This window comes from Eumetopias jubatus, unplaced genomic scaffold (genome assembly GCF_037043125.1).
Source record: "Eumetopias jubatus isolate StellerSeaLion01/CBP00866 unplaced genomic scaffold, mEumJub1_p1.0 scaffold_3, whole genome shotgun sequence".
In the NCBI taxonomy this organism is placed as follows: Eukaryota; Metazoa; Chordata; class Mammalia; order Carnivora; family Otariidae; genus Eumetopias; species Eumetopias jubatus.
In genome coordinates this window covers 93718337-93738950 of record NW_028274809.1, presented here as the reverse complement: position 1 = coordinate 93738950, position 20614 = coordinate 93718337, and the positions used below count along the sequence as shown (strand labels likewise).

At 37.7% G+C, this 20614-nt stretch overlaps 1 protein-coding gene and 1 pseudogene across 3 annotated transcripts in view; both read right to left on the bottom strand.

Annotated features, from left to right (window-relative positions):
* ZRANB3 (zinc finger RANBP2-type containing 3) overlaps nucleotides 1-20614 on the bottom strand; it is a 295703-nt gene that overhangs the window by 129290 nt on the left and 145799 nt on the right. For all 3 annotated transcript variants that reach the window (XM_088021735.1, XM_028101349.2, XM_028101348.2), the window contains one exon: nucleotides 4215-4393. In XM_088021735.1, the coding sequence (XP_087877861.1) occupies nucleotides 4215-4393 (179 nt within the window). The remainder of the gene's footprint in view (nucleotides 1-4214; nucleotides 4394-20614) is intronic.
* LOC148164721 (small ribosomal subunit protein eS26 pseudogene) lies at nucleotides 1775-2076 on the bottom strand (annotated as a pseudogene).

Genomic DNA, 20614 nt, shown 5'->3' with positions numbered 1-20614 from the left:
ACTGTTTTGATTACTATAGCTTTGTATTATAACTTGAAGTCTGGAATTATGATGTCTCCAGTTTTGTTTTGTTTTTTTTCAAGACTGCTCTGGCTATTCAGGGTCTTTTGTGGTTCCAAATAAAATTTAGGATTGTTTATTCCAGTTCTGTTAAAAATGCGGTTGGTATTTTGATAGGGATTGCATTCATTGTGTAGATTGCTTTGGGTAGTAAAGACATTTTAACAATATTTATTCTTCCAATCCATGAGCAGAGAATGTATTTCCATTTCTTTGTGTTGTCCTCAATTTCTTTCATCAATGTTTTATAGTTTTCAGAGTACAGGTCTTTCACCTCTTTGGTTAAGTTTATTTCTAGGTATCTTACTATTTTTGGTGCAACTATAAATGGGATTGTTTTCTTGATTTCTCTTTCCGCTGCTTCATTATTAGTGTATAGACATGCAATAGATTTCTGTACATTTTGTGTCTTGTGATATTACTGAATTCATTTATCAGTTCTAGTAATTTTTTGGTGGAGTCTTTATAGTTTTATATATAGCATATCACATCATCTGCAAATAGTGAAAGTTTTACTTCTTCCTTTCCAATTTGGATGCCTTTTTGTCTGTTTGCTGTGGCTAGGACTTTCTGTACTATGTTGAATAAAAAAGTGAGAATGGACATCCCTGTCTTGTTCCCGACCTTAGGGAAAAGCTCTCAGCTTTCCCCATTAATGATGATGTTAGCTGTGGGTTTTTCATATAAGAACTTTATTATGTTGAGGTATGTTCTCTCTAAACCTACTTTGTTGAGGGTTTTTATTATGAATGAATCTTGTAGTTGTCAAATGCTTTTTCTGCATCTATTAAAATGATCATATGGTTCTTATCTGTTCTCTTAGTGATGTGATGTAATGGAACTTGTTGACTGATTTATGAATACTAAACCATCCCTGCATCCTGGAAATAAATCCCAATGGATCCTGGCAAATGATTTAAAAAAAATATATTGTTGGATTTACTCTGCTAGTATTTTGTGTTTTTTTGTGTTTTTTTTGAGGATTTTGCATCTATGTGCATAAGGGATATTGGCATGCAGTTCTCTTTTGGTGGTCTTTTTTCTGGTCTTGGTATCATGGTAATGGTGACCTAATAGAATGATTTGAAGTTTTCCTTACTTTTCTGTTTTCTGGAATAGTTTGAGAAGAATAGGTATTAATGCTTCTTTAAATGTTTGGGAGAGGGGTACCTGGGTGGCTCAGTGGTTAAGTGTCCAACTTCTGATTTCAGCTTGGGTTGTGATCTCAGGGTTGTGGGATCGGGCCCCATGTCGGGCTTCACATTGAGCATCAAGCCTGCTTGGTATTCTTTCTCTCCCTCTCCCTCTGTCCCTCCACTGCTCTGCCCCCAGCTTGCATACTCTCTCTAAAATAAATTAAAAAATTTTTAAAAAAAATGTTTGGTAGAATTCTACTGTGAATTGATCTGCTCCTGGACTTTTGTTTGAGTTTTTGAATACTGATTCAAATACATTGCTGGTAACTGGCCTGTTCAAATTTTCTATAATCTCTTGTAATCTTATGTATTTCCAGAGTGTTGGTTGTTATACCTCCTTCTTCATTTTTGATTTTTTAAATTTAAAACCTCTCTCTCTTTTTAGAGAGAGTCTTTTGTTTGTTTGTTTTTAAAGTATTATCTCCATTTATTATTTTTTTCCCGAAGAATAGTTTTTCTTCAGTCTTGAATGTCTTAGCTCCTCACATGGGCTTTGGTGGTGGTCACACACACAGGTCTAAATCGGGATGGGGGTGTTCAGTTCTTCTTTGCTTCAGGAGAGCAATTCCTGACTACCTTGTTGTGTATGGTACAACTCACACAGGAATGTAGTTTCACATACAGCTTGGGGAGAACAAAGGCATTGAAGATACTCACTTTGGAAATGTCCCTGACTACGGTTGCCCTCTACTATGTTTTGAGTAACGAATTTCTTAATGGCTTTCTTCTTGGGCACACAACAGGCATAGTTGGTGCAGTGAAGTGTCTGCACGTGGCTGTGGCCCTTTTTGGCACAATTATTCCTTCTTTTCTTGGTCATCTTGGAAGTGAGGACCCAAGAGAGGACGGATCACTGTGTTTTCATTTGCATTACTCTCTTAGCAATTTTTTATTTCTTCTTTGACTTCTTGGTTGATCCATTTATTATTTAGGAACATGTTATTTAACCTCCATGCATTTGTGTTCTTTCCAGATTATTTGTTGTGGTTGATTTCTAGTTTCATAGTGTTGTGATCAGAAAAGATGCATGGTAGGATCTAGATCTTTTTGAAATTGTTGAGACTTGTTTTGTGGTCTAATATGGGATCTATTCTGGAGAATGTTCCAAAGTGAACTTGAAAAGAATGTGTATTAAGCTGTGTTAGGATGGAATGTTTTGAGTATATCTGTTAAATCCATCTGGTCGAGTGTGTCATTCAAAGCCATTGTTTCCTTGTTGATCTTCTGTTTGGATGATCTGTTTATTTAATGTAAGTGACGTGTTAAAGACCACTACTATTATTGTACTACTATTGAGTAGTTCCTTTATTTTTGTTAATAAATATTTTATGTATTTGGGTGTTCCCATATTGTGTGCATAATATTAATAATCGCATGTTTTTCTTAATGTCAACTACATTTTAAGCCCTGGGTAAATCTATCTAATATAGAGACTTAAAATTTTCTTTTTGTAGTCAAATGCTAGGAAAGCTTTCAGAAGAAAAGTGTAGAATAAATATTACTAACTTAGGTATACTGAGAACCATATACAGAAGACAAGGGCTTGAACATCCACTGAGAACAGTCCAGGCATAAGGGGCATATGCCAAAAGGAGTTACATGTATTTTTGGTAAATACATGTTGCCAGATATTGGTATATATCTAAAGTTGTTTCTTAAGCACCTGGAAGACATTGGCTAAGTTTTTCTTTCCCTAAGGTGACATCCTTGAGAAAATTTATACTCTGGGTTGTAGTACTATCTAACAGATACCAAATGTTATCCAAATAAAAATATTCGCCTCTACTTAATTGTAGAAAATTATTTCCTAAAAAATAAGGAAAACTATATGAACTAAATAAAAGATGACAGAAGATACATATTTTAAGAAAATTAAATGTAAACTTTCAGATAAAATATAGCTAACAAAAAGTGGCTATAAATACCTCAGTTCATTCTACATTCTCTAAATCCTTAAGTCTTAAATTTTATACAGTTTTACTGAAGAAGAGGAAATTTATAATTATTGCCAACATTTTATTTTGACTATGTAAATATTGTCCAAATTTCCTTAGACCCATAAAAATATATTTTATAGAATTTTAGTTCAAAGGTCAAAAGAGAAAAGGCCTCCAACTATTTTGTCAGGACATTCACAAAGGCCAAAATTATTTCTACAAATAGTCTTTATGTTAACAATCCTAGAGAACACAATACAATAAAATCATAATAAAAAATGTAACTATTAACAGACATTTATTTCAAATATGTATATTGCCTTTTATTTGAGGATCAGAAAGTGGTAATTTTGAACTTCTGGAAACATGATAATTTGCATAACTCACCTAGAAACACAATGTAACAAATTACTAATATTCAAATAGATTGGTTTATCCCAATGGCTAGAAAACAAATTTTAAAAACCCAGTAGCTATTTTATGATTTATTTTTGGGAGATACTTCAAATAATCACAAAGCGAGAATATTCAATATAGAAAATATTAAAATTATAAATATAATAAAGAAAATAAAACTGGTTAATACTAATTTTGAGTTATATATAAAACTTGCATATTAACCAACAACTTGGAAAGGAAAATCTGCCATTGATGCAGACAACAAAAGTTCACAACGTTCAAATCAATCATTGAAAAGTTGGGAAATTTAATTTCCAACCACAAAATCATCAGCTTTAAGTATATTTAAAGTATTTATAAAATAGATATATTACATAAATCTTCAAAAGTATATGTATTTACATTTAAAAATATATCATAAAGGAATTAAACATCAAATATACTGTTGGGTTTCAGATAAATAATTCATATTTAAAAATGTAAAATAAAATTCTCCACACTATTCTCTTAGTTCCAAATTATGACTTATAGATTGTACTTTATTCCAAACATCAGTATACACTAAATACATGGAAAGCTTTTATTTTTCCCCCCCCTTTAATGATGAAAAAATCGTTCTTACCCCACGTCAGTTTTATTCTGAATAACACTGATATCTTCTGGACCCAGCTCTGGGATCCATTTCTCTATTTCTTCTGTCCAGGGATATCTCAAAGATGAAGGGACCACTATTAAAAGAGGCCATTCCTCCTTATAGAAGTAAGCAATTGCAATTGCCTGGATTGTCTTTCCTAGACCCATCTAAAATAAAAATAAATTAGAAATACATAAATATATAAGTAAATAAATGCTGAAATATTTTGAATGAAAATATTAATCAAATATTTACTTAAGAGTATTATCATCAAATATGACCTCACTGATATGAGGAATTCTTAATCTCAGGAAACAAACTGAGGGTTGCTGGAGTGGTGGGGGGGTGGGAGGGATGAGGTGGCTGGGTGATAGACATTGGGGAGGGTATGTGCTATAGCAAGTGCTGTGAATTGTGCAAGACTATTGAATCACAGATCTGTACCTCTGACACAAATAATGCAATATATGTTAAGAATAAAAAAAAAGAAGAAGAAGATAGCAGGAAGGGAAGAATGAAGGGGGGAATCAGAGGGGGAGACGAACCATAAGAGACGATGGACTCTGAAAAACAAACTGAGGGTTCTAGAGGGGAGGGGGTGGGGGGATGGGTTAGCCTGGTGATGGGTATTAAAGAGGGCACGTTCTGCGTGGAGCACTGGGTGTTATGCACAAACAATGAAACATGGAACACTACATCCAAAACTAATGATGTAATATATGGTGATTAACATAACAATAAAAAATTTAAAAAAAGAGCATTATCATCAAAATAATTTTCTAACGTAAAATCAATTGGATTACATAGTTAATAAAAAGCACAAGATTATGAGGACTTTTAAAATTCATTAAGCAAATTATGTTATTTTCTAACCATTTGTGACTGGACTTAGAGACAAAATAACCTGTTATTTAAAATATTAGTTATATTGAATTCACATAACTTAATTTTATAAAGATGTACATGACCATTTATAAGTTCATCTCTTAGAGAGCACAAGGGTAAATGCCTTACCTATACAACACAATATCATGTTATTTTAAAGCTAGAATAAGCCCTAAATCATGCACATTTTACAAAAGAAATGGGCATACAGTGGTTAAAGTCTCTATTCAACTTAACATTAATTGAATGCAAATCGAGTGTGAGAACCCAGGTCTCTGGTGTCTTCCCACTTAATTGTTTTCACACTTATATCATAATGCCCCATTTCTAAGCAGTACCCATTTAAAAAGTAGTTAATAAATGAATGTTTTTAGTGGTTTTGTTCCTAACGGCCAGAATACGAAGACAACCCAAATGTACTTCAACTGGTACATGGATAAAAACTGGGGTACATCCATGTAATAGAATACTATTTATCAATAAAAAGGGAGCAAACTATTGCTATACACAACACATTGCATTTTGCTAAATGAAAGAAGTCAAATTCAAAAGCCACATACCATATGATTCCATTTTTATGTCATACAGAAAAGACATCAGAGTCGAGGAGTGGGAGGAGGGGAGCAGCATGAGGGAACTTTTGAGATGATGGGGCTGTTTTGTATTTTGATTGTGGTGACAGTTCCATGCCTGTATACATTTGTCGACCTATAGAACTGCGCATTTAAAACGGATGAATTTACCTAAGAGAGTGAATTACACCTCAATAACACTGACTTCTTTAAAAAAGTAGTTATTATTGTGGATATAAGAGAAAGACTAAAAGATGTAAGGACTCCTGACTTGATGTTTCAAAGAGAAAAAAGATATAGATACCTAATACAGTTAATTGAAAATGAATTTTAAATGCTGAGCAAAATTAAATAAAAGACAAAAAGGAAGTCTGGGATTTTTAGCAAGTCTCCACTAAGAAAATCTTGTTTTATGTATTTTTCATTAAACTACTGCTGTTAACAATGACAAAAGTAATCCCAGAATATTCAAGCAAGTTAACATTTATTTCAATCACACTCAGAAAGAGAAAACTAGTGTGAATTACTTAGGAAGATGTTCTTTTGATTGGAATAAAGACTGTCAAATGGAGACAAGGTAAATGAAATGTAGTAAGTGACTTTGTTTCTGACCTGGTGTTCAGTAAGTGCTCAGATATTTGAATCCATGAATGAATTAATGAGTAAATAAAGATCAAGATCGTTAAATTCTGTGGGAGAGGCAAAACCCAGGCAGAGAAAAAACAGGAAGGAATACTGAAAAGACTTTAGTGCAAGAGCAGTAATATTAGCTAACATTTCAAAGTTCTGAGGCAAATCACATTCAAAAATAGAGCCAAAGCAGGGGCGCCTGGGTAGCTGGGTGGCTCAGTCACTTTAGCATCTGGCTCTTGATTACAGCTCAGGTCATGATCCCAGGGTTGTGAGAGTGAGCCCTGAGTTGGGCTCTGTGCTGTGTGTGGAGCCTGCTTAAGATCCTTTCTCTCCCTCTGCCCCTCCCCCACAAGAGAAAAAAAAAAGAGTCAAAGCTAAGTCTAAAACTTTTAATGTGTACAAATAGCCTAAATGTCCATCAGTGGTTGAGCCGATAAAGAAGTCATGGTATATATATATATATATATATATACACTGGAATATTATTTGAGAAAAAAGGAAATCCTGCCATTTGCCACAACCTGGATGGAGTGTGAGGACATGATGCTAAGTGAAATAAGCCAGACAGCGAATGATAGATACTGCATGGTATCATGTATATATACAATCTTTGGACAAAAAAGAAAGAGAGCAGCAAACTCACAGTAACGGAGAGTAAAAAAGTGGTTGTGGGGCTAAGGGACAGGGAGAATGGGGAGAGGTTGGTAAAAGCGTACAAACTTTCAGCTGTAAGATGAGTAAGGTCTGAGGAACTAATGGGCAGCATTGTGACTACAGTTGATAACAGTGTTGTATGACTGAGGTTTGGTGAGATGGTGCAACTAGGATGGTCTCAACAAAAGAAAACAAAATGAAAAACCCAGAAAAGTATAGATATGTGCGATGAGTGATGTGTTAAATGTATAGGGGCAATCCTTTCACACTATATACGTGTGTCAGGTCATCATGATGCATACGTTATAGGTCTTGGAATTTATTTTTCTGCTATACCTCAGCAAACCTAAAATTATAAAAAATACTGGATATGTAAGCTTTTAATATTGAAACAAGATCCATTTGCAGGATCTTGTTATGAGAAAAATCGTTTCCTATCTAGGGTTTGAAGAATAAAATTCTGGTTAGGTTAGGCAGGGCTTGGTAACTGGGTAACTTAGGAATATAGACACACATACACACACACATCCTACATAGTTTAGTACAAAATGAAATCATTTTACAGCCTAATATTCTATATCTCTTTCTAAGGAATAGCATACAACCCCAACCTTTAGGCCTACACAGCCAAATTTAAGATTTATTTGATGGTAGTAGACCTAATCCTAATAGAAATAAATAACTTTTACATAACTCAGTTTCATAAAACCAAACCTAAGAGTAATTATGCACCAACATCTGGTATAATGACTGGTATATTTTCTTGTCCTCAAAAGCCTACCAATCCTCATAGCTGAACCCACTTAAACATCACTAGATTCTGGGACCAATATGATTCCAAGGCAGCAGAAATTTATAAATTACAGATGTTTCCTGGCTTGCTTATCCCTAACAACTATGACAAAGGAGCACAATTCCAGGAACTGAGCCATGTTCAATTCTGTGTGTGTAGACCATACCACCAAGTAACTCTGTGCCATAGCTATGGTTACCTGGCTTTGCTTCTGGCAGTGGGTTCATGGATCATTTTCTTAACTTCTATTTCTCTGGAAAGAGGGGTTTGTTTCTTACCCTAATTTTCTGGAAAGTAGAAGTCTTTCTGCCTCAGATTCTATTACTGGATCTTTTGCTTGCTGCTCATCCTTTGCTCGCTGCTAAATTTACTTGGAGCCTGTCTACCTAGAATTTTGTGTACTTCATGCAGTGGGGCCAACAGTTATCTCTGTGTTAACCTGCCAGGCACCTTAATTAAATTCCCTAATATTGCCTGCTACTGATATCAGGGTCACAGGTCTTCAACAGGGATGTGTGGAAACAAAAACTGAAACAAAAGGTAGGAAAAAAGTTGGGAAAAGAGAAGTTATGGATTGAAAAAAGAGAGGGAACTGACATAAATACAGGAAAGAATAAGAATAATCAAGATGTGCTGAAAAGTTGATCTCATTAGAAGTTTGAATTTATTTTTATTTTCTAGTTCCCTAATCCTGATTTCTTGTATATTTGCTATATTACACCACATGAATAAGTTTTTAATTCCAGATATGTCATTTTTCACCTCTAAAATGAACATCAGAATCTTTTAAAATATATTTTTAGATTCTTTTCAATAGATTAAATTTTCCACTGAAATTTTTATCTATTCATTTCTGTTGTCCACCACTTCCTTGATTCTCTTGAATTAAAAAACACTGTTATTTTAAAATCTCTTTCTGATAAAACCAAAATCTGATGAACTGTGGACTCTATTACCTAATTTTCCTTTTGGTACTGTTTCTCAGCATCCCTTATATTTTTAAATGGATTCTAGAAAGTGACTGGTGAAGAAATTATAGAAGCTTTGGATGATATCTTCCCCCAGACAGAAATTAGGTTAAGTTTTCTTTTGGAATACAAATTGAGTAAAAGCAGATACCTCATTCCCTTTATGTCTTGGGTTAGGCAAGTTTATTTCATATCTGCCCTTATTCCTAGGGTATGGTCTTTACTACTAGGGGGTGTACTTCTGGAGGTCACAACAAGCCCAGGCAGGGTATTTACCAAGATTTTTCTCCCTTGACAAGGCACAACTCTGATATATGTCCTCAGCACCACAATAATGCTAAAATCTCTGCCTTATTCTTTCTCGTCCAACTACAAATTTCTGCTGGGCTTTTTGGAGTCGCATCCTGGGCATGTACATTTTAAGAAATGGTCAATGAGACTGTCGGCGGGGCAAGATGGCAGAGGAGTAGGAGACCTGGATTTCGTCTGGTCTCAGGAATTCAGCTGAATAGGGATCAAACCATTCTGAACACCTACGAACTCAACAGGAGATCGAAGAGAAGAATAGCAACAACTCTCTGAACAGAGAAGCGACCACTTACTGGAAGGTAGGACGTGCGGAGAAGTGAATCCAAGGCGATATTCGGGAGGATGGGGGGGGGACGGGGCCTCCGCCGCTTCTGGCAAGTGATAGAGCCCCGAGAACAAAATTGGAACTTTTAGAAGTCGGCTCCGCTGAGGGACGTCGCTCCAGTGGCTAAGCTGGGGGTGGAACCCTCGAGGGACAGCGTGGTCTCAGGACCCTCAGGGTCACAGAAAGACCGGGGGTGCCTGAATGCAGCAGAGCTCCCAGGTATTGGAGCGGGGAAGCCGGCTGCAGAGACGGAGCCGAGGTGCGGGCTCTCAGCTCGGGGTTGCCATAAACTGTGATCGGTGACAGTCGGGCCACTGCTCCTCCAGCAGGGACCCAACAAGCGGCAAAGCTGGGGAGACTCCCCTTCCTCCACGGGGAGGAGTGGCACAGGAGCGCACCGCAGGGATCTGCTGGGTTGGGAGACTCCACACAGGGTCGGGTGCCAGAGATAGAAACGCTCGGTCACAGGTCGGGTGAGCACGGAGTGCGGCCGGAGACCGGGGAGATGGGAGTGACTGCTTTTCTCTGGGAGCGCACTGAGGAGCGGGGCCCCGAGTTCTCAGCTCCTCCGGGAGGAGATTGGGAGGCCACCATTTTCACTCTGGTCCTCCAAAGCTGCACCGAGAGCTTGCAGGGAACAAAAGCTCCTGAGAGTAAACCCGAGCAGGTTGCTTAGCCCCGACCAACATGGGCAGGGCAATTCCGCCTCCGGCAAAGACATTTGGGAACCACGGCAACAGGCCCCTCCCCCAGAAGATCACCACGAAGAGCCAGCAAGCCAAGACCAAGTTTACCCATCAAGGAGAACGGGAGAACTCCAGTGCTAGGGGGAATATTACACATAGAATTCATGGCTTTTTTACCATGATTCATTAGTTTTTCAAAGTTAATTTTTTAACTGTTTTTTTTTGAATTTTTCTTTTTCCCTTTTTCAACCAATATCTTATCAATCCCTTTTTTAAAAAAACATTTTTTATTTTTCATTTTTAGAGTCATATTTTATACCTTCATAGTAGTTACCCTTATTTTTGGCATATATATATAAGTTGTTCTCTCTTCAAAATTTTGAGATACAGTTAATTGTAACAGATCAAAATATACCCTACATCACTAGTGTATGGCTTTGTTCTAGTCTCCTGCCTGATCACATTCTCTCCCTTTTTGTTCTTTTCTTTTATTTTAATGTTCTTTCTTTTTTCAAACAACTTCTTATCTTATCAATTCCTTTTATAAAATCTTTTATAATTTTCATCTTTACAGTGATCTTCCAACCCTTCATTGTATCAACCCTTATTTTGTACTGATATAAGTCTTTCTTCCTTTAAAATTTTAGGAGACACTTTCTTCTAACAGACCAAAATACACCCAAAATCTAGTGTGTGGCACTGATCTATGCACTAGCCTGATCACATTTGATCATATTCTGTTTTTTTTGTTTTGTTCTGTTTTTGTTTGTTTTTATCTTTTTCTTTATTTTTTTCTCTTTCCTTTTTCTTTCTTTCTCTTTCTTTTCCCCTGGTTTCAGGTCTTTTCTGATTTGTATAGAGTATATTTGCTGGGGACATTGTTAACCTGTTAGCATTTTGTTCTCTCATTCATCTATTCTCCTCTGAACAAAATGACAAGACGAAAAAAAACACCTCAGCAAAAAGAACAAGAGGTAGTACCGTCTGCCAGGGACCTACTCAATACGGACATTGGTACGATGCCGGACCTAGAGTTCAGATTCATGACTTTAAAGATATTAGCTGGGCTTGAAAAAAGCGTGGAAGTTATTAGAGAAACCCTTTCTGGAGAAATAAAAGAACTAAACTCTAACCAAGTTGAAATCAAAAAGGCTTTTAATGAGGTGCAATCAAAAATGGGGGCACTAACTGCTAGGATAAATGAGGCAGAAGAGAGAATCAGCAATATAGAAGACCAAATGATGGAAACTAAAGAGGCTGAGAAAAAGAGAGATAAACAACTACAGGATCACGAGGGCAGAATTCGAGGGATAAGCGATACGATAAGAAGAAACAATATTAGAATAACTGGGATCCCAGAAGAAGAAGAAAGAGAGGGGCAGAAGGTATATTGGAGCAAATAATAGCAGAGAACTTCCCTAATGTGGGGAAGGAAACAGGCATCAAAATCCAGGAGGCACAGAGAACCCCTCAGAAAATCAATAAAAATAGGTGAACAACCCGACATCTCATAGTAAAACTAATGAGTCTCAGAGACAAAGAGAAAATCCTGAAAGCAGCTCGGGAGAAGAGAAATGTAACCTACAATGGTAGAAACATTAGATTGGCAACAGACCTATCCACAGAGACCTGGCAGGCCAGAAAGGACTGGCATGATATCTTCAGAGCACTAAACGAGAAAAATATGGAGCCAAGAATACTATATCCAGCCAGGCTATCACTGAAAATAGAAGGAGAGATAAAAAGCTTCCAGGACAAACAAAAACTAAAGGAATTTGCAAACAAGAAACCAGCCTTACAAGAAATATTGAAAGGGGTCCTCTAAGCAAAGAGAGAGTCTAAAAGCAGCATAGATCAGAAAGGAACACAGACAATATACAGTGACAGTCACCTTACAGGCAATACAATGGCACTGAATTCATATCTTTCAATAGTTACCCTGAATGTAAATGGGCTAAATGCCCCAATCAAAAGACACAGGCTATCAGATTGGATTAAAAAACAAGACCCATCGATATGCTGTCTGCAAGAGACTCATTTTAGACCCAAAGACACCCCCAGATTGAAAGTGAGGGGGTGGAAAACCATTTACCATGCTAATGGATACCAAAAGAAAGCTGGGGTGGCAATCCTTATATCAGACAAATTAGATTTTAAACCAAAGACTGTAATAAGAGATGAGGAAGGACACTATATCCTACTTAAAGGGTCTATCCAACAAGAAGATCTAACAATCGTAAATATGTATGCCCCTAACATGGGAGCAGCCAATTATATAAGGCAATTAATAACAAAAGCAAAGAAACACATTGACAACAATACAATAATACTGGGGGACTTTAACACCCCCTGACTGAAATGGACAGATCATCTAAGCAAGATCAACAAGGAAATAAAGACTTTAAATGACACACTGGACCAAATGGACTTCACAGACATATTCAGAATATTCCATCCCAAAGCAACGTAATACACATTCTTCTCTAGTGCCCATGGAACATTCTACAGAATAGATCACATCCTAGGTCACAAATCAGGTCTCAACCAGTACCAAAATATTGGGATTATTCCCTGCATATTTTCAGACCACAATGCTTTGAAACTAGAACTCAATCACAAGAGGAAAGTTGGAGAGAACTCAAATAAATGGAGGCTAAAGAGCATCCTACTAAAGAATGAATGGGTCAACCAGGAAATTAAAGAAGAATTTAAAAATTTCATGGAAACCGATGAAAATGAAAACACAACTGTTCAAAATCTTTGGGATACAGCAAAGGCAGTCCTAAGAGGAAAGTATATAGCAATACCAGCCTTTCTCCAGAAACAAGAAAGGTCTCAAATACACAAACTAAATCTACACCTAAAGGAGCTGGAGAAAGAACAGCAAATAAAGCCTAAACCCAGCAGGAGAAGAGAAATAATAAAGATCAGAGCAGAAATCAATGAAATAGAAACCAAAAGAACAGGAGAACAAATCAACAAAACTAGGAGCTGGTTCATTGAAAGAATTAACAAGATTGATAAACCCCTGGCCAGACTTATCAAAAAGAAGAGAGAAATGACCCAAATCAACAAAATCATGAATGAAAGAGGAGAGATCACAACCAACACCAAAGAAATACAAACAATTATAAGAACATATTATGAGCAACTATGTGCCAGAAAATTAGATAACCTGGAAGAAATGAGTGCATTCCTAGATTTGTATCAACTACCAAAATTGAACCAGGAAGAAAGAAAACCTGAACAGACCTATAACCACTAAGGAAATTGAAGCAGTCATCCAAAATCTCCCAACAAACAAAAGCCCAGGGCCAGATGGCTTCCCAGGGGAATTCTATCAGACATTTAAAGAAGAATTAATACCTATTCTCCAGAAACTGTTCCAAAAAATAGAAATGGAAGGAAAACTTCCAAACTCATTTTATGAGGCCACCATTACCTTGATCCCAAACCAGACAAAGACCCCATCAAAAAGGAGAATTATAGACCAATATCCTTGATGAACATGGATGCAAAAAGTCTCACCAAAATACTAGCCAAGAGGATCCAACAGAACATTAAAAGGATTATTCACCATGACCAAATGGGATTTATCCCTGGGCTGCAAGGCTGGTTCAACATCCGCAAATCAATCAACGTGATACAATACATTAACAAAAGAAAGAACAAGAATCATATGATCCTCTCAATAGATGCAGAAAAAGCATTTGACAAAGTACAGCATCCTTTCCTGATCAAAACTCTTCAGAGTATAGGGATAGAGGGTACATACCTCAATATCATAAAAGCCATCTATGAAAAACCTACAGCGAATATCATTCTCAGTGGGGAAAAGCTGAGAGCTTTTCCCCTAAGGTCAGGAACGCGGCAGGGATATCCACTATCACCACTGCTATTCAACATAGTATTAGAAGTCCTGGCCACAGCAATCAGAGAACAAAAAGAAATCAAAGGCATCCAAATCGGCAAAGAGGAAGTCAAACTCTCACTCTTTGCAGATGATATGATACTTTATGTGGAAAACCCAAAAGACTCCACCCCAAAACTGCTAGAACTCGTACAGGAATTCAGTAAAGTAGCAGGATATAAAATCAATGCACAGAAATCAGTGGCATTCGTATACACCACCAACAAGACAGAAGGGAGACAAATCAAGGATTCGATCCCATTTACAATTGCACCCAAAACGATAAGATACCTAGGAATAAATTTAACCAAAGAGTAAAAGGATCTGTACTCAGAAAACTATAAAATACTCATGAACGAAATTGAAGAAGACACAAAGAAATCGAAAAACGTTCCATGCTCATGGATTGGAAGAACAAACATTGTGAAGATGTCAATGCTACCTAAAGCAATCTACACATTCAATGCAATCCCCATCAAAATACCATCCACTTTTTTCAAAGAAATGGACCAAATAATCCTAAAATTTGTATGGAACCAGAAGAGACCCCGAATAGCCAGAGGAATATTGAAAAAGAAAAGCAAAGCTGGCGGTATCACAATTCCGGACTTCCAGCTCTATTACAAAGCCGTCATCATCAAGACAGTATGGTACTGGCAAAAAAAGAGACACATCGATCAATGGAACAGAATAGAGAGCCCAGAAATGGACCCTCAACTCTATGGTCAACTTATCTTTGACAAAGCAGGAAAGAATGTCCAATGGAAAAAAGACAGTCTCTTCCACAAATGGTGTTGGGAAAATTGGACAGCCACATGCAGAAGAATGAAACTGGACCATTTCCTTACACCACACACAAAAATAGACTCCAAATGGTTGAACGACCTAAACGTGAGACAGGAGTCCATCAAAATTCTAAAGGAGAACATAGGTAGCAACCTCTTCGACCTCAGCCGCAGCAACTTCTTCCTAGAAACATCGTCAAAGGCAAGGGAAGCAAGGGCAAAAATGAACTATTGGGATTTCATCAAGATAAAAAGGTTTGCACAGCAAAAGAAACAGTCAAGAAAACCAAAAGACAACCGAAAGAAAGGGAGAAAATATTTGCAAATGACATATCAGATAAAGGGCTAGTATCCAAAATCTATAAAGAACTTCTTAAACTCAACACCCAAAGAACAAATGATCCAATCAAGAAATGGGCAGAAGACATGAACAGACATTTTTCCAAAGAAGACATCCAAATGGCCAACATACACATGAAAAAGTGCTCCACATCGCTCGGCATCAGGGAAATCCAAATCAAAGCCTCAATGAGATACCACCTCACACCAGTCAGAATGGCTAGAATTAACAAGTCAGGAAACGACAGATGTTGGCGGGGATGTGGAAAAAGGGGAACCCTCCTACACTGTTGGTGGGAATGCAAGCTGGTGCAGCCACTCTGGAAAACAGTATGGAGGTTTCTCAAACAGTTGAAAATAGAGCTACCATACGATCCAGCAATTGCACTACTGGGTATTTACCCCAAAGATACAAATGTAGGGATCCGAAGGGGTACGTGCACCCCAATGTTTATAGCAGCAATGTCCACAGTAGCCAAACTGTGGAAAGAGCCAAGATGTCCAACGACAGATGAATGGATAAAGAAGATGTGGCATATATACACAATGGAATATTATGCAGCCATAAAAAGAAATGAGATCTTGCCATTTGCAACGACGTTGATGGAACTGGAGGGTGTTATGCTGAGTGAAATAAGTCAATCAGAGAAAGATATGTATCATAGGACCTCCATGATATGAGGAATTCTTAATCTCAGGAAACAAACTGAGGGTTGCTGGAGTGGTGGGGGGGGGATGGGGTGGCTGGGTGACAGACATTGGGGAGGGTATGTGGTATGGTGAGCGCTGTAAATTGTGCAAGACTGTTGAATCACAGATCTGTCCTTCTGAAACAAATCATGCAACATATGTTAAGAAAAAAGAAAAAGAAGAAGAAAATAGCCGGAGGGGAAGAATGAAGGGTAGTAAGTCGGAGGGGGAGACGAACCATGAGAGACGATGTACTCTGAAAAACAAAACTGAGGGTTCTACAGGGGAGTGGGGTGGGGGGATGGGTTAGTTCTGGTCAATAATTTGGACTCTATACATTCCCTCAACCACCCATCAACAGAATGACTAGGAGGAGGAACCCCCAAAATAGAAAAGACTCAGAGATTATAACTTATGCCACAGATTTACAAATGGATGCAGATATAACCAAGATGTCGGAGATGGAAATCAGGCTAGCCATTGTGAAGACAATGGCTAGAATGGAGAAATTGATTAATGGCAACGTAGAGTCTCTAAGGGCAGAAATGAAAGCTGAATTGGCAGAACTTAAAAATGCTATCAATGAGATCCAATCCAATCTAGATAATCTAACAGCTAGGGTAACTGAGGCAGAAGAACAAATAAGCGACCTGGAAGACAATATAATAGATAAAAAGGGAAAAGAGGAGGCCAGGGAAAAACAACTCAGAATCCATGAAAATAGAATCAGAGAAATAAGCGACACCATGAAGCGTTCCAATGTCAGAATAATTGGAATCCCGGAGGGAGTGGAGAGAGAGAGAGGACTAGAAGATGCATTTGAGCAAATCGTAGCTGAGAACTTCCCTAATCTGGGGAATGAAACAAACATTCGCGTCCTAGAGGGAGAGAGGACCCCTCCCAAGATCACGGAAAACAGGCCAACACCCCGGCATGTAATAGTAAAACTTAAAACTCTTTGAACCAAGGAAACCATCTTAAGGGCAGTTAGGGGGAAGAGATTCCTTACGTACAGAGGGAGGAACATCAGAATAACGTCAGAGCTATCCACAGAGACCTGGCAAGCCAGAAAGGCCTGGCAAGACATATTCAGGGTACTAAATGAGAAGAACATGCAGCCAAGAATACTTTACCCTGCAAGGCTTTCATTTAGAATGGATGGAGAGATGCAGAGCTTCCACGACTGGCAGAAAGTGAAAGAATATGTGACCACTAAGCCGGCCCTGCAAGAAATATTAAGGGGGGTTCTATAAAACGAGAAAGACCCCAAGAGTGATATACAACAGAAATTTACAGGGACAATGTATAAAAACCATGTCTTCACAGGCAACATGATGACAATTAATTCATATCTTTCAATAATCACCCTCAACGTGAATGGCCTAAATGCTCCCACAAAATGGCATACGGTTCCAGATTGGATAAAAAGACAGGACCCATTCATATGCTGTCTACAAGAGACTCATTTTGAACCTAAAGATACATCCAGACTGAAAGTGACAGGATGAAGGTCCATCTTCCATACCAGCAGACCTCAAAAGAAAGCTGGGGTAGCAATTCTTATATCAGACAAATTAGATTTTAAACTAAAGTCTGTAATTAGAGACACAGAAGGACACTATATCATTCTTAAAGGGTCTATCCAACAAGAAGATCTAACAATTGTAAATATCTATGCCCCCCACATGGGAGCAGCCATCTACATAAGCCAACTGTTAACCAAAATAAAAAGTCGTATTGATAACAATATGTTAATTGTAGGAGACCTCAATACTCCACTTTCAGCAATGGACAGATCATCTAAGCAGAAAATCAACAAGGAAACAAGAGCTTTGAATGATACACTGGATCCGATGGACCTCATAGATATTTACAGAACATTCTACCCTAAAACGACAGAATACTCATTCTTCTCGAGTGCACATGGAACTTTCTCCAGAACAGACCACATACTGGGTCACAAATCAGGTCTCAACCGATACCAAAAGACTGAGATTATTCCCTGCATATTCTTAGGCCACAATGCTTTAAAACTGGAACTCAATCACAAGAAAAAATTTGGCAGAAATTCAAACACTTGGAAGCTAAAGACTACTGGGCTCAAGGATGTTTGGGTCAACCAGGAAATCAAAGAAGAACTTAAGGAATTCATGGAAATCAATGAGAACGAAAACACTTCAGTCCAAAACCTATGGGATACTGCGAAGGCGGTCCTAAGGGGGAAATACATAGCCATCCAAACCTCACTCAAAAAAATAGAAAAATCCCGAATTCACCAACCAACTCTACACCTTAAAGAACTAGAGAAAAAGCAACAAACGATGCCGAAGCCATGTATTAGACAAGAAATAATTAAAATTAAAGCAGAGATCAATGAATTAGAAACCAGAAACACAGTAGATCAGATCAACAAAACTAGAAGTTGGTTCTTTGAAAGAATTAATAAGATCGATAAACCACTGGCCAGACTTATCCAAAAGAAAAGAGAAAGGACCCAAATTAATAAAATTATGAATGAAAGGGGAGAGATCACGACTAACACCAGGGAAATGGAAACAATTATTAGAAATTATTATCAACAACTATATGCCAATAAAATGAGCAATCCGGATGAAATGGAGGCCTTCCTGGAAACCTATAAGCGGCCAAGACTGAAACAGGAAGAAATGACAATCTGAATAGGCCAATAACCAGTAACAAGATTGAAGCAGTGATCAAAAACCCCCCAAAAAACAACAGTCCAGGACCTGATGGATTCCCTGGGAAATTCTACCAAACATTCAACAAAAAAATAATACCTATTCTCCTGAAGCTGTTTCAAAAAATAGAAACAGAAGGAAAACTTCCAAACTCATTCAATGAAGCCAGCATTACTTTAATCCCCAAACCAGGCAAAGACCCCATCAAAAAGGAGAATTTCAGACCAATATCCCTGATGAATATGGATTCCAAAATCCTCAACAAAATCCTAGCTAATAGGATCCAACAATACATTAAAAGGATCATCCACCATGACCAAGTGGGATTTATCCCCAGGACGCAAGGGCGGTTCAACGTTCGCAAATCAATCAATGTGATAGAACACATTAATAAGAGGAGGGAGAAGAACCATATGGTCCTCTCAATTGATGCAGAAAAAGCATTTGACAAAATACAACATTCTTTCCTGATTAAAACTCTACAGAGTATAGGGATAGAGGGAACATTCCTCAAGTTCATAAAATCCATCTATGAAAAACCCACAGGGAATATCCTCCTCAATGGGGAAAAGCTGAGAGCCTTTCCCTTAAGTTCAGGAACACGTCAAGGATGCCCACTCTCGCCCCTATTGTTCAACATAGTACTAGAAGTCCTAGCAACAGCAATCAGACAACAGAAAGAAATAAAAGTATTCAAATCGGCAAAGAATAAGTCAAACTCTCTCTTTTCACAGACGACGTGATACTTTATGTGGAAAACCCAAAAGACTCCACCCCCAAATTACTAGAACTCATACAGCAATTCAGTAATGTGGCAGGATACAAAATCAATGCACAGAAATCAGTTGCTTGCTTATACACTAACAACGCAACTGTAGAAAGAGAAATTAGAGAAACGATTCCATTTACAATAGCACTAAAAACCATAAGATACCTCGGAATAAACCTAACCAAAGAGGTAAAGGATCTATACTCTAGGAACTACACAACACTCATGAAAGAAATTGAAGAAGACACAAAAAAGATGGAAAAATATTGCATGCTCGTGGATCGGAAGAATAAACAGTTAAAATGTCTATGCTACCCAGAGCAATCTATACCTTCAATGCCATCCCGATCAAAATTCTAATGACATTTTTCAAAGTGCTGGAACAAACAATCCTAAAATTTGTATGGAATCAGAAAAGACCCCGAATCGCCAAGGAAATGTTGAAAAAGAAAAACAAAGCTGGGGGCATCATGTTGCCCGATTTCAAGCTATATTATAAAGCTGTAATCACCAAGACAGCATGGTACTGGCACAAAAACAGACATATAGACCAATGGAACAGAATAGAGAACCCAGATATGGACCCTCAACTCTATGGTCAAATAATCTTTGACAAAGCAGGAAAAAACATGCAATGGAAAAAAGTCTCTTCAATAAATGGTGCTGGGAAAATTGGACAGCCACATGCTGAAGAATGAAACTTGACCATTCTCTAATACCATTCACAAAGATAAACTCAAAGTGGATGAAAGACCTCAATGTCAGACAGAATCCATCAAAATCCTAGAGGAGAACATAGGCAGTAACCTCTTTGACATTGCCCACAGCAACTTCTTTCAAGACACATTTCCAAAAACCTAGTGAAACAAAAGCAAAAATGAACTTTTGGGACTTATCAAGATAAAAAACCTCTGCACAGCAAAGGAAACAGTCAACAAAACAAAGAGAAAACCCACAGAATGGGAGAAGATATTTGCAAATGACACTACAGATAAAGGGCTGGTATCCAAGATCTATAAAGAACTTCTCAAACTTAACACCCAAAAAACAAATAATCAAGTCAAAAAGTGGGCAGAAGATATGAAAAGACACTTCTCTGAAGAAGACGTACAAATGGCTAACAGACACATGAAAAATGTTCATCATCATTAGCCATCAGGGAAACTCAAATCAAAACCACACTGAGATACCACCTTACACCAGTTAGAATGGCAAAAATTGACAAGGCAAGAAACAACAAATGTTGGAGAGGTTGTGGAGAAAGGGGAACCCTCTTACACTGTTGGTGGGAATGCAAGTTGGTACAGCCACTTTGGAAAACAGTGTGGAGGTTCCTCAAAAAGTTAAAAATAGAGCTACCCTATGACCCAG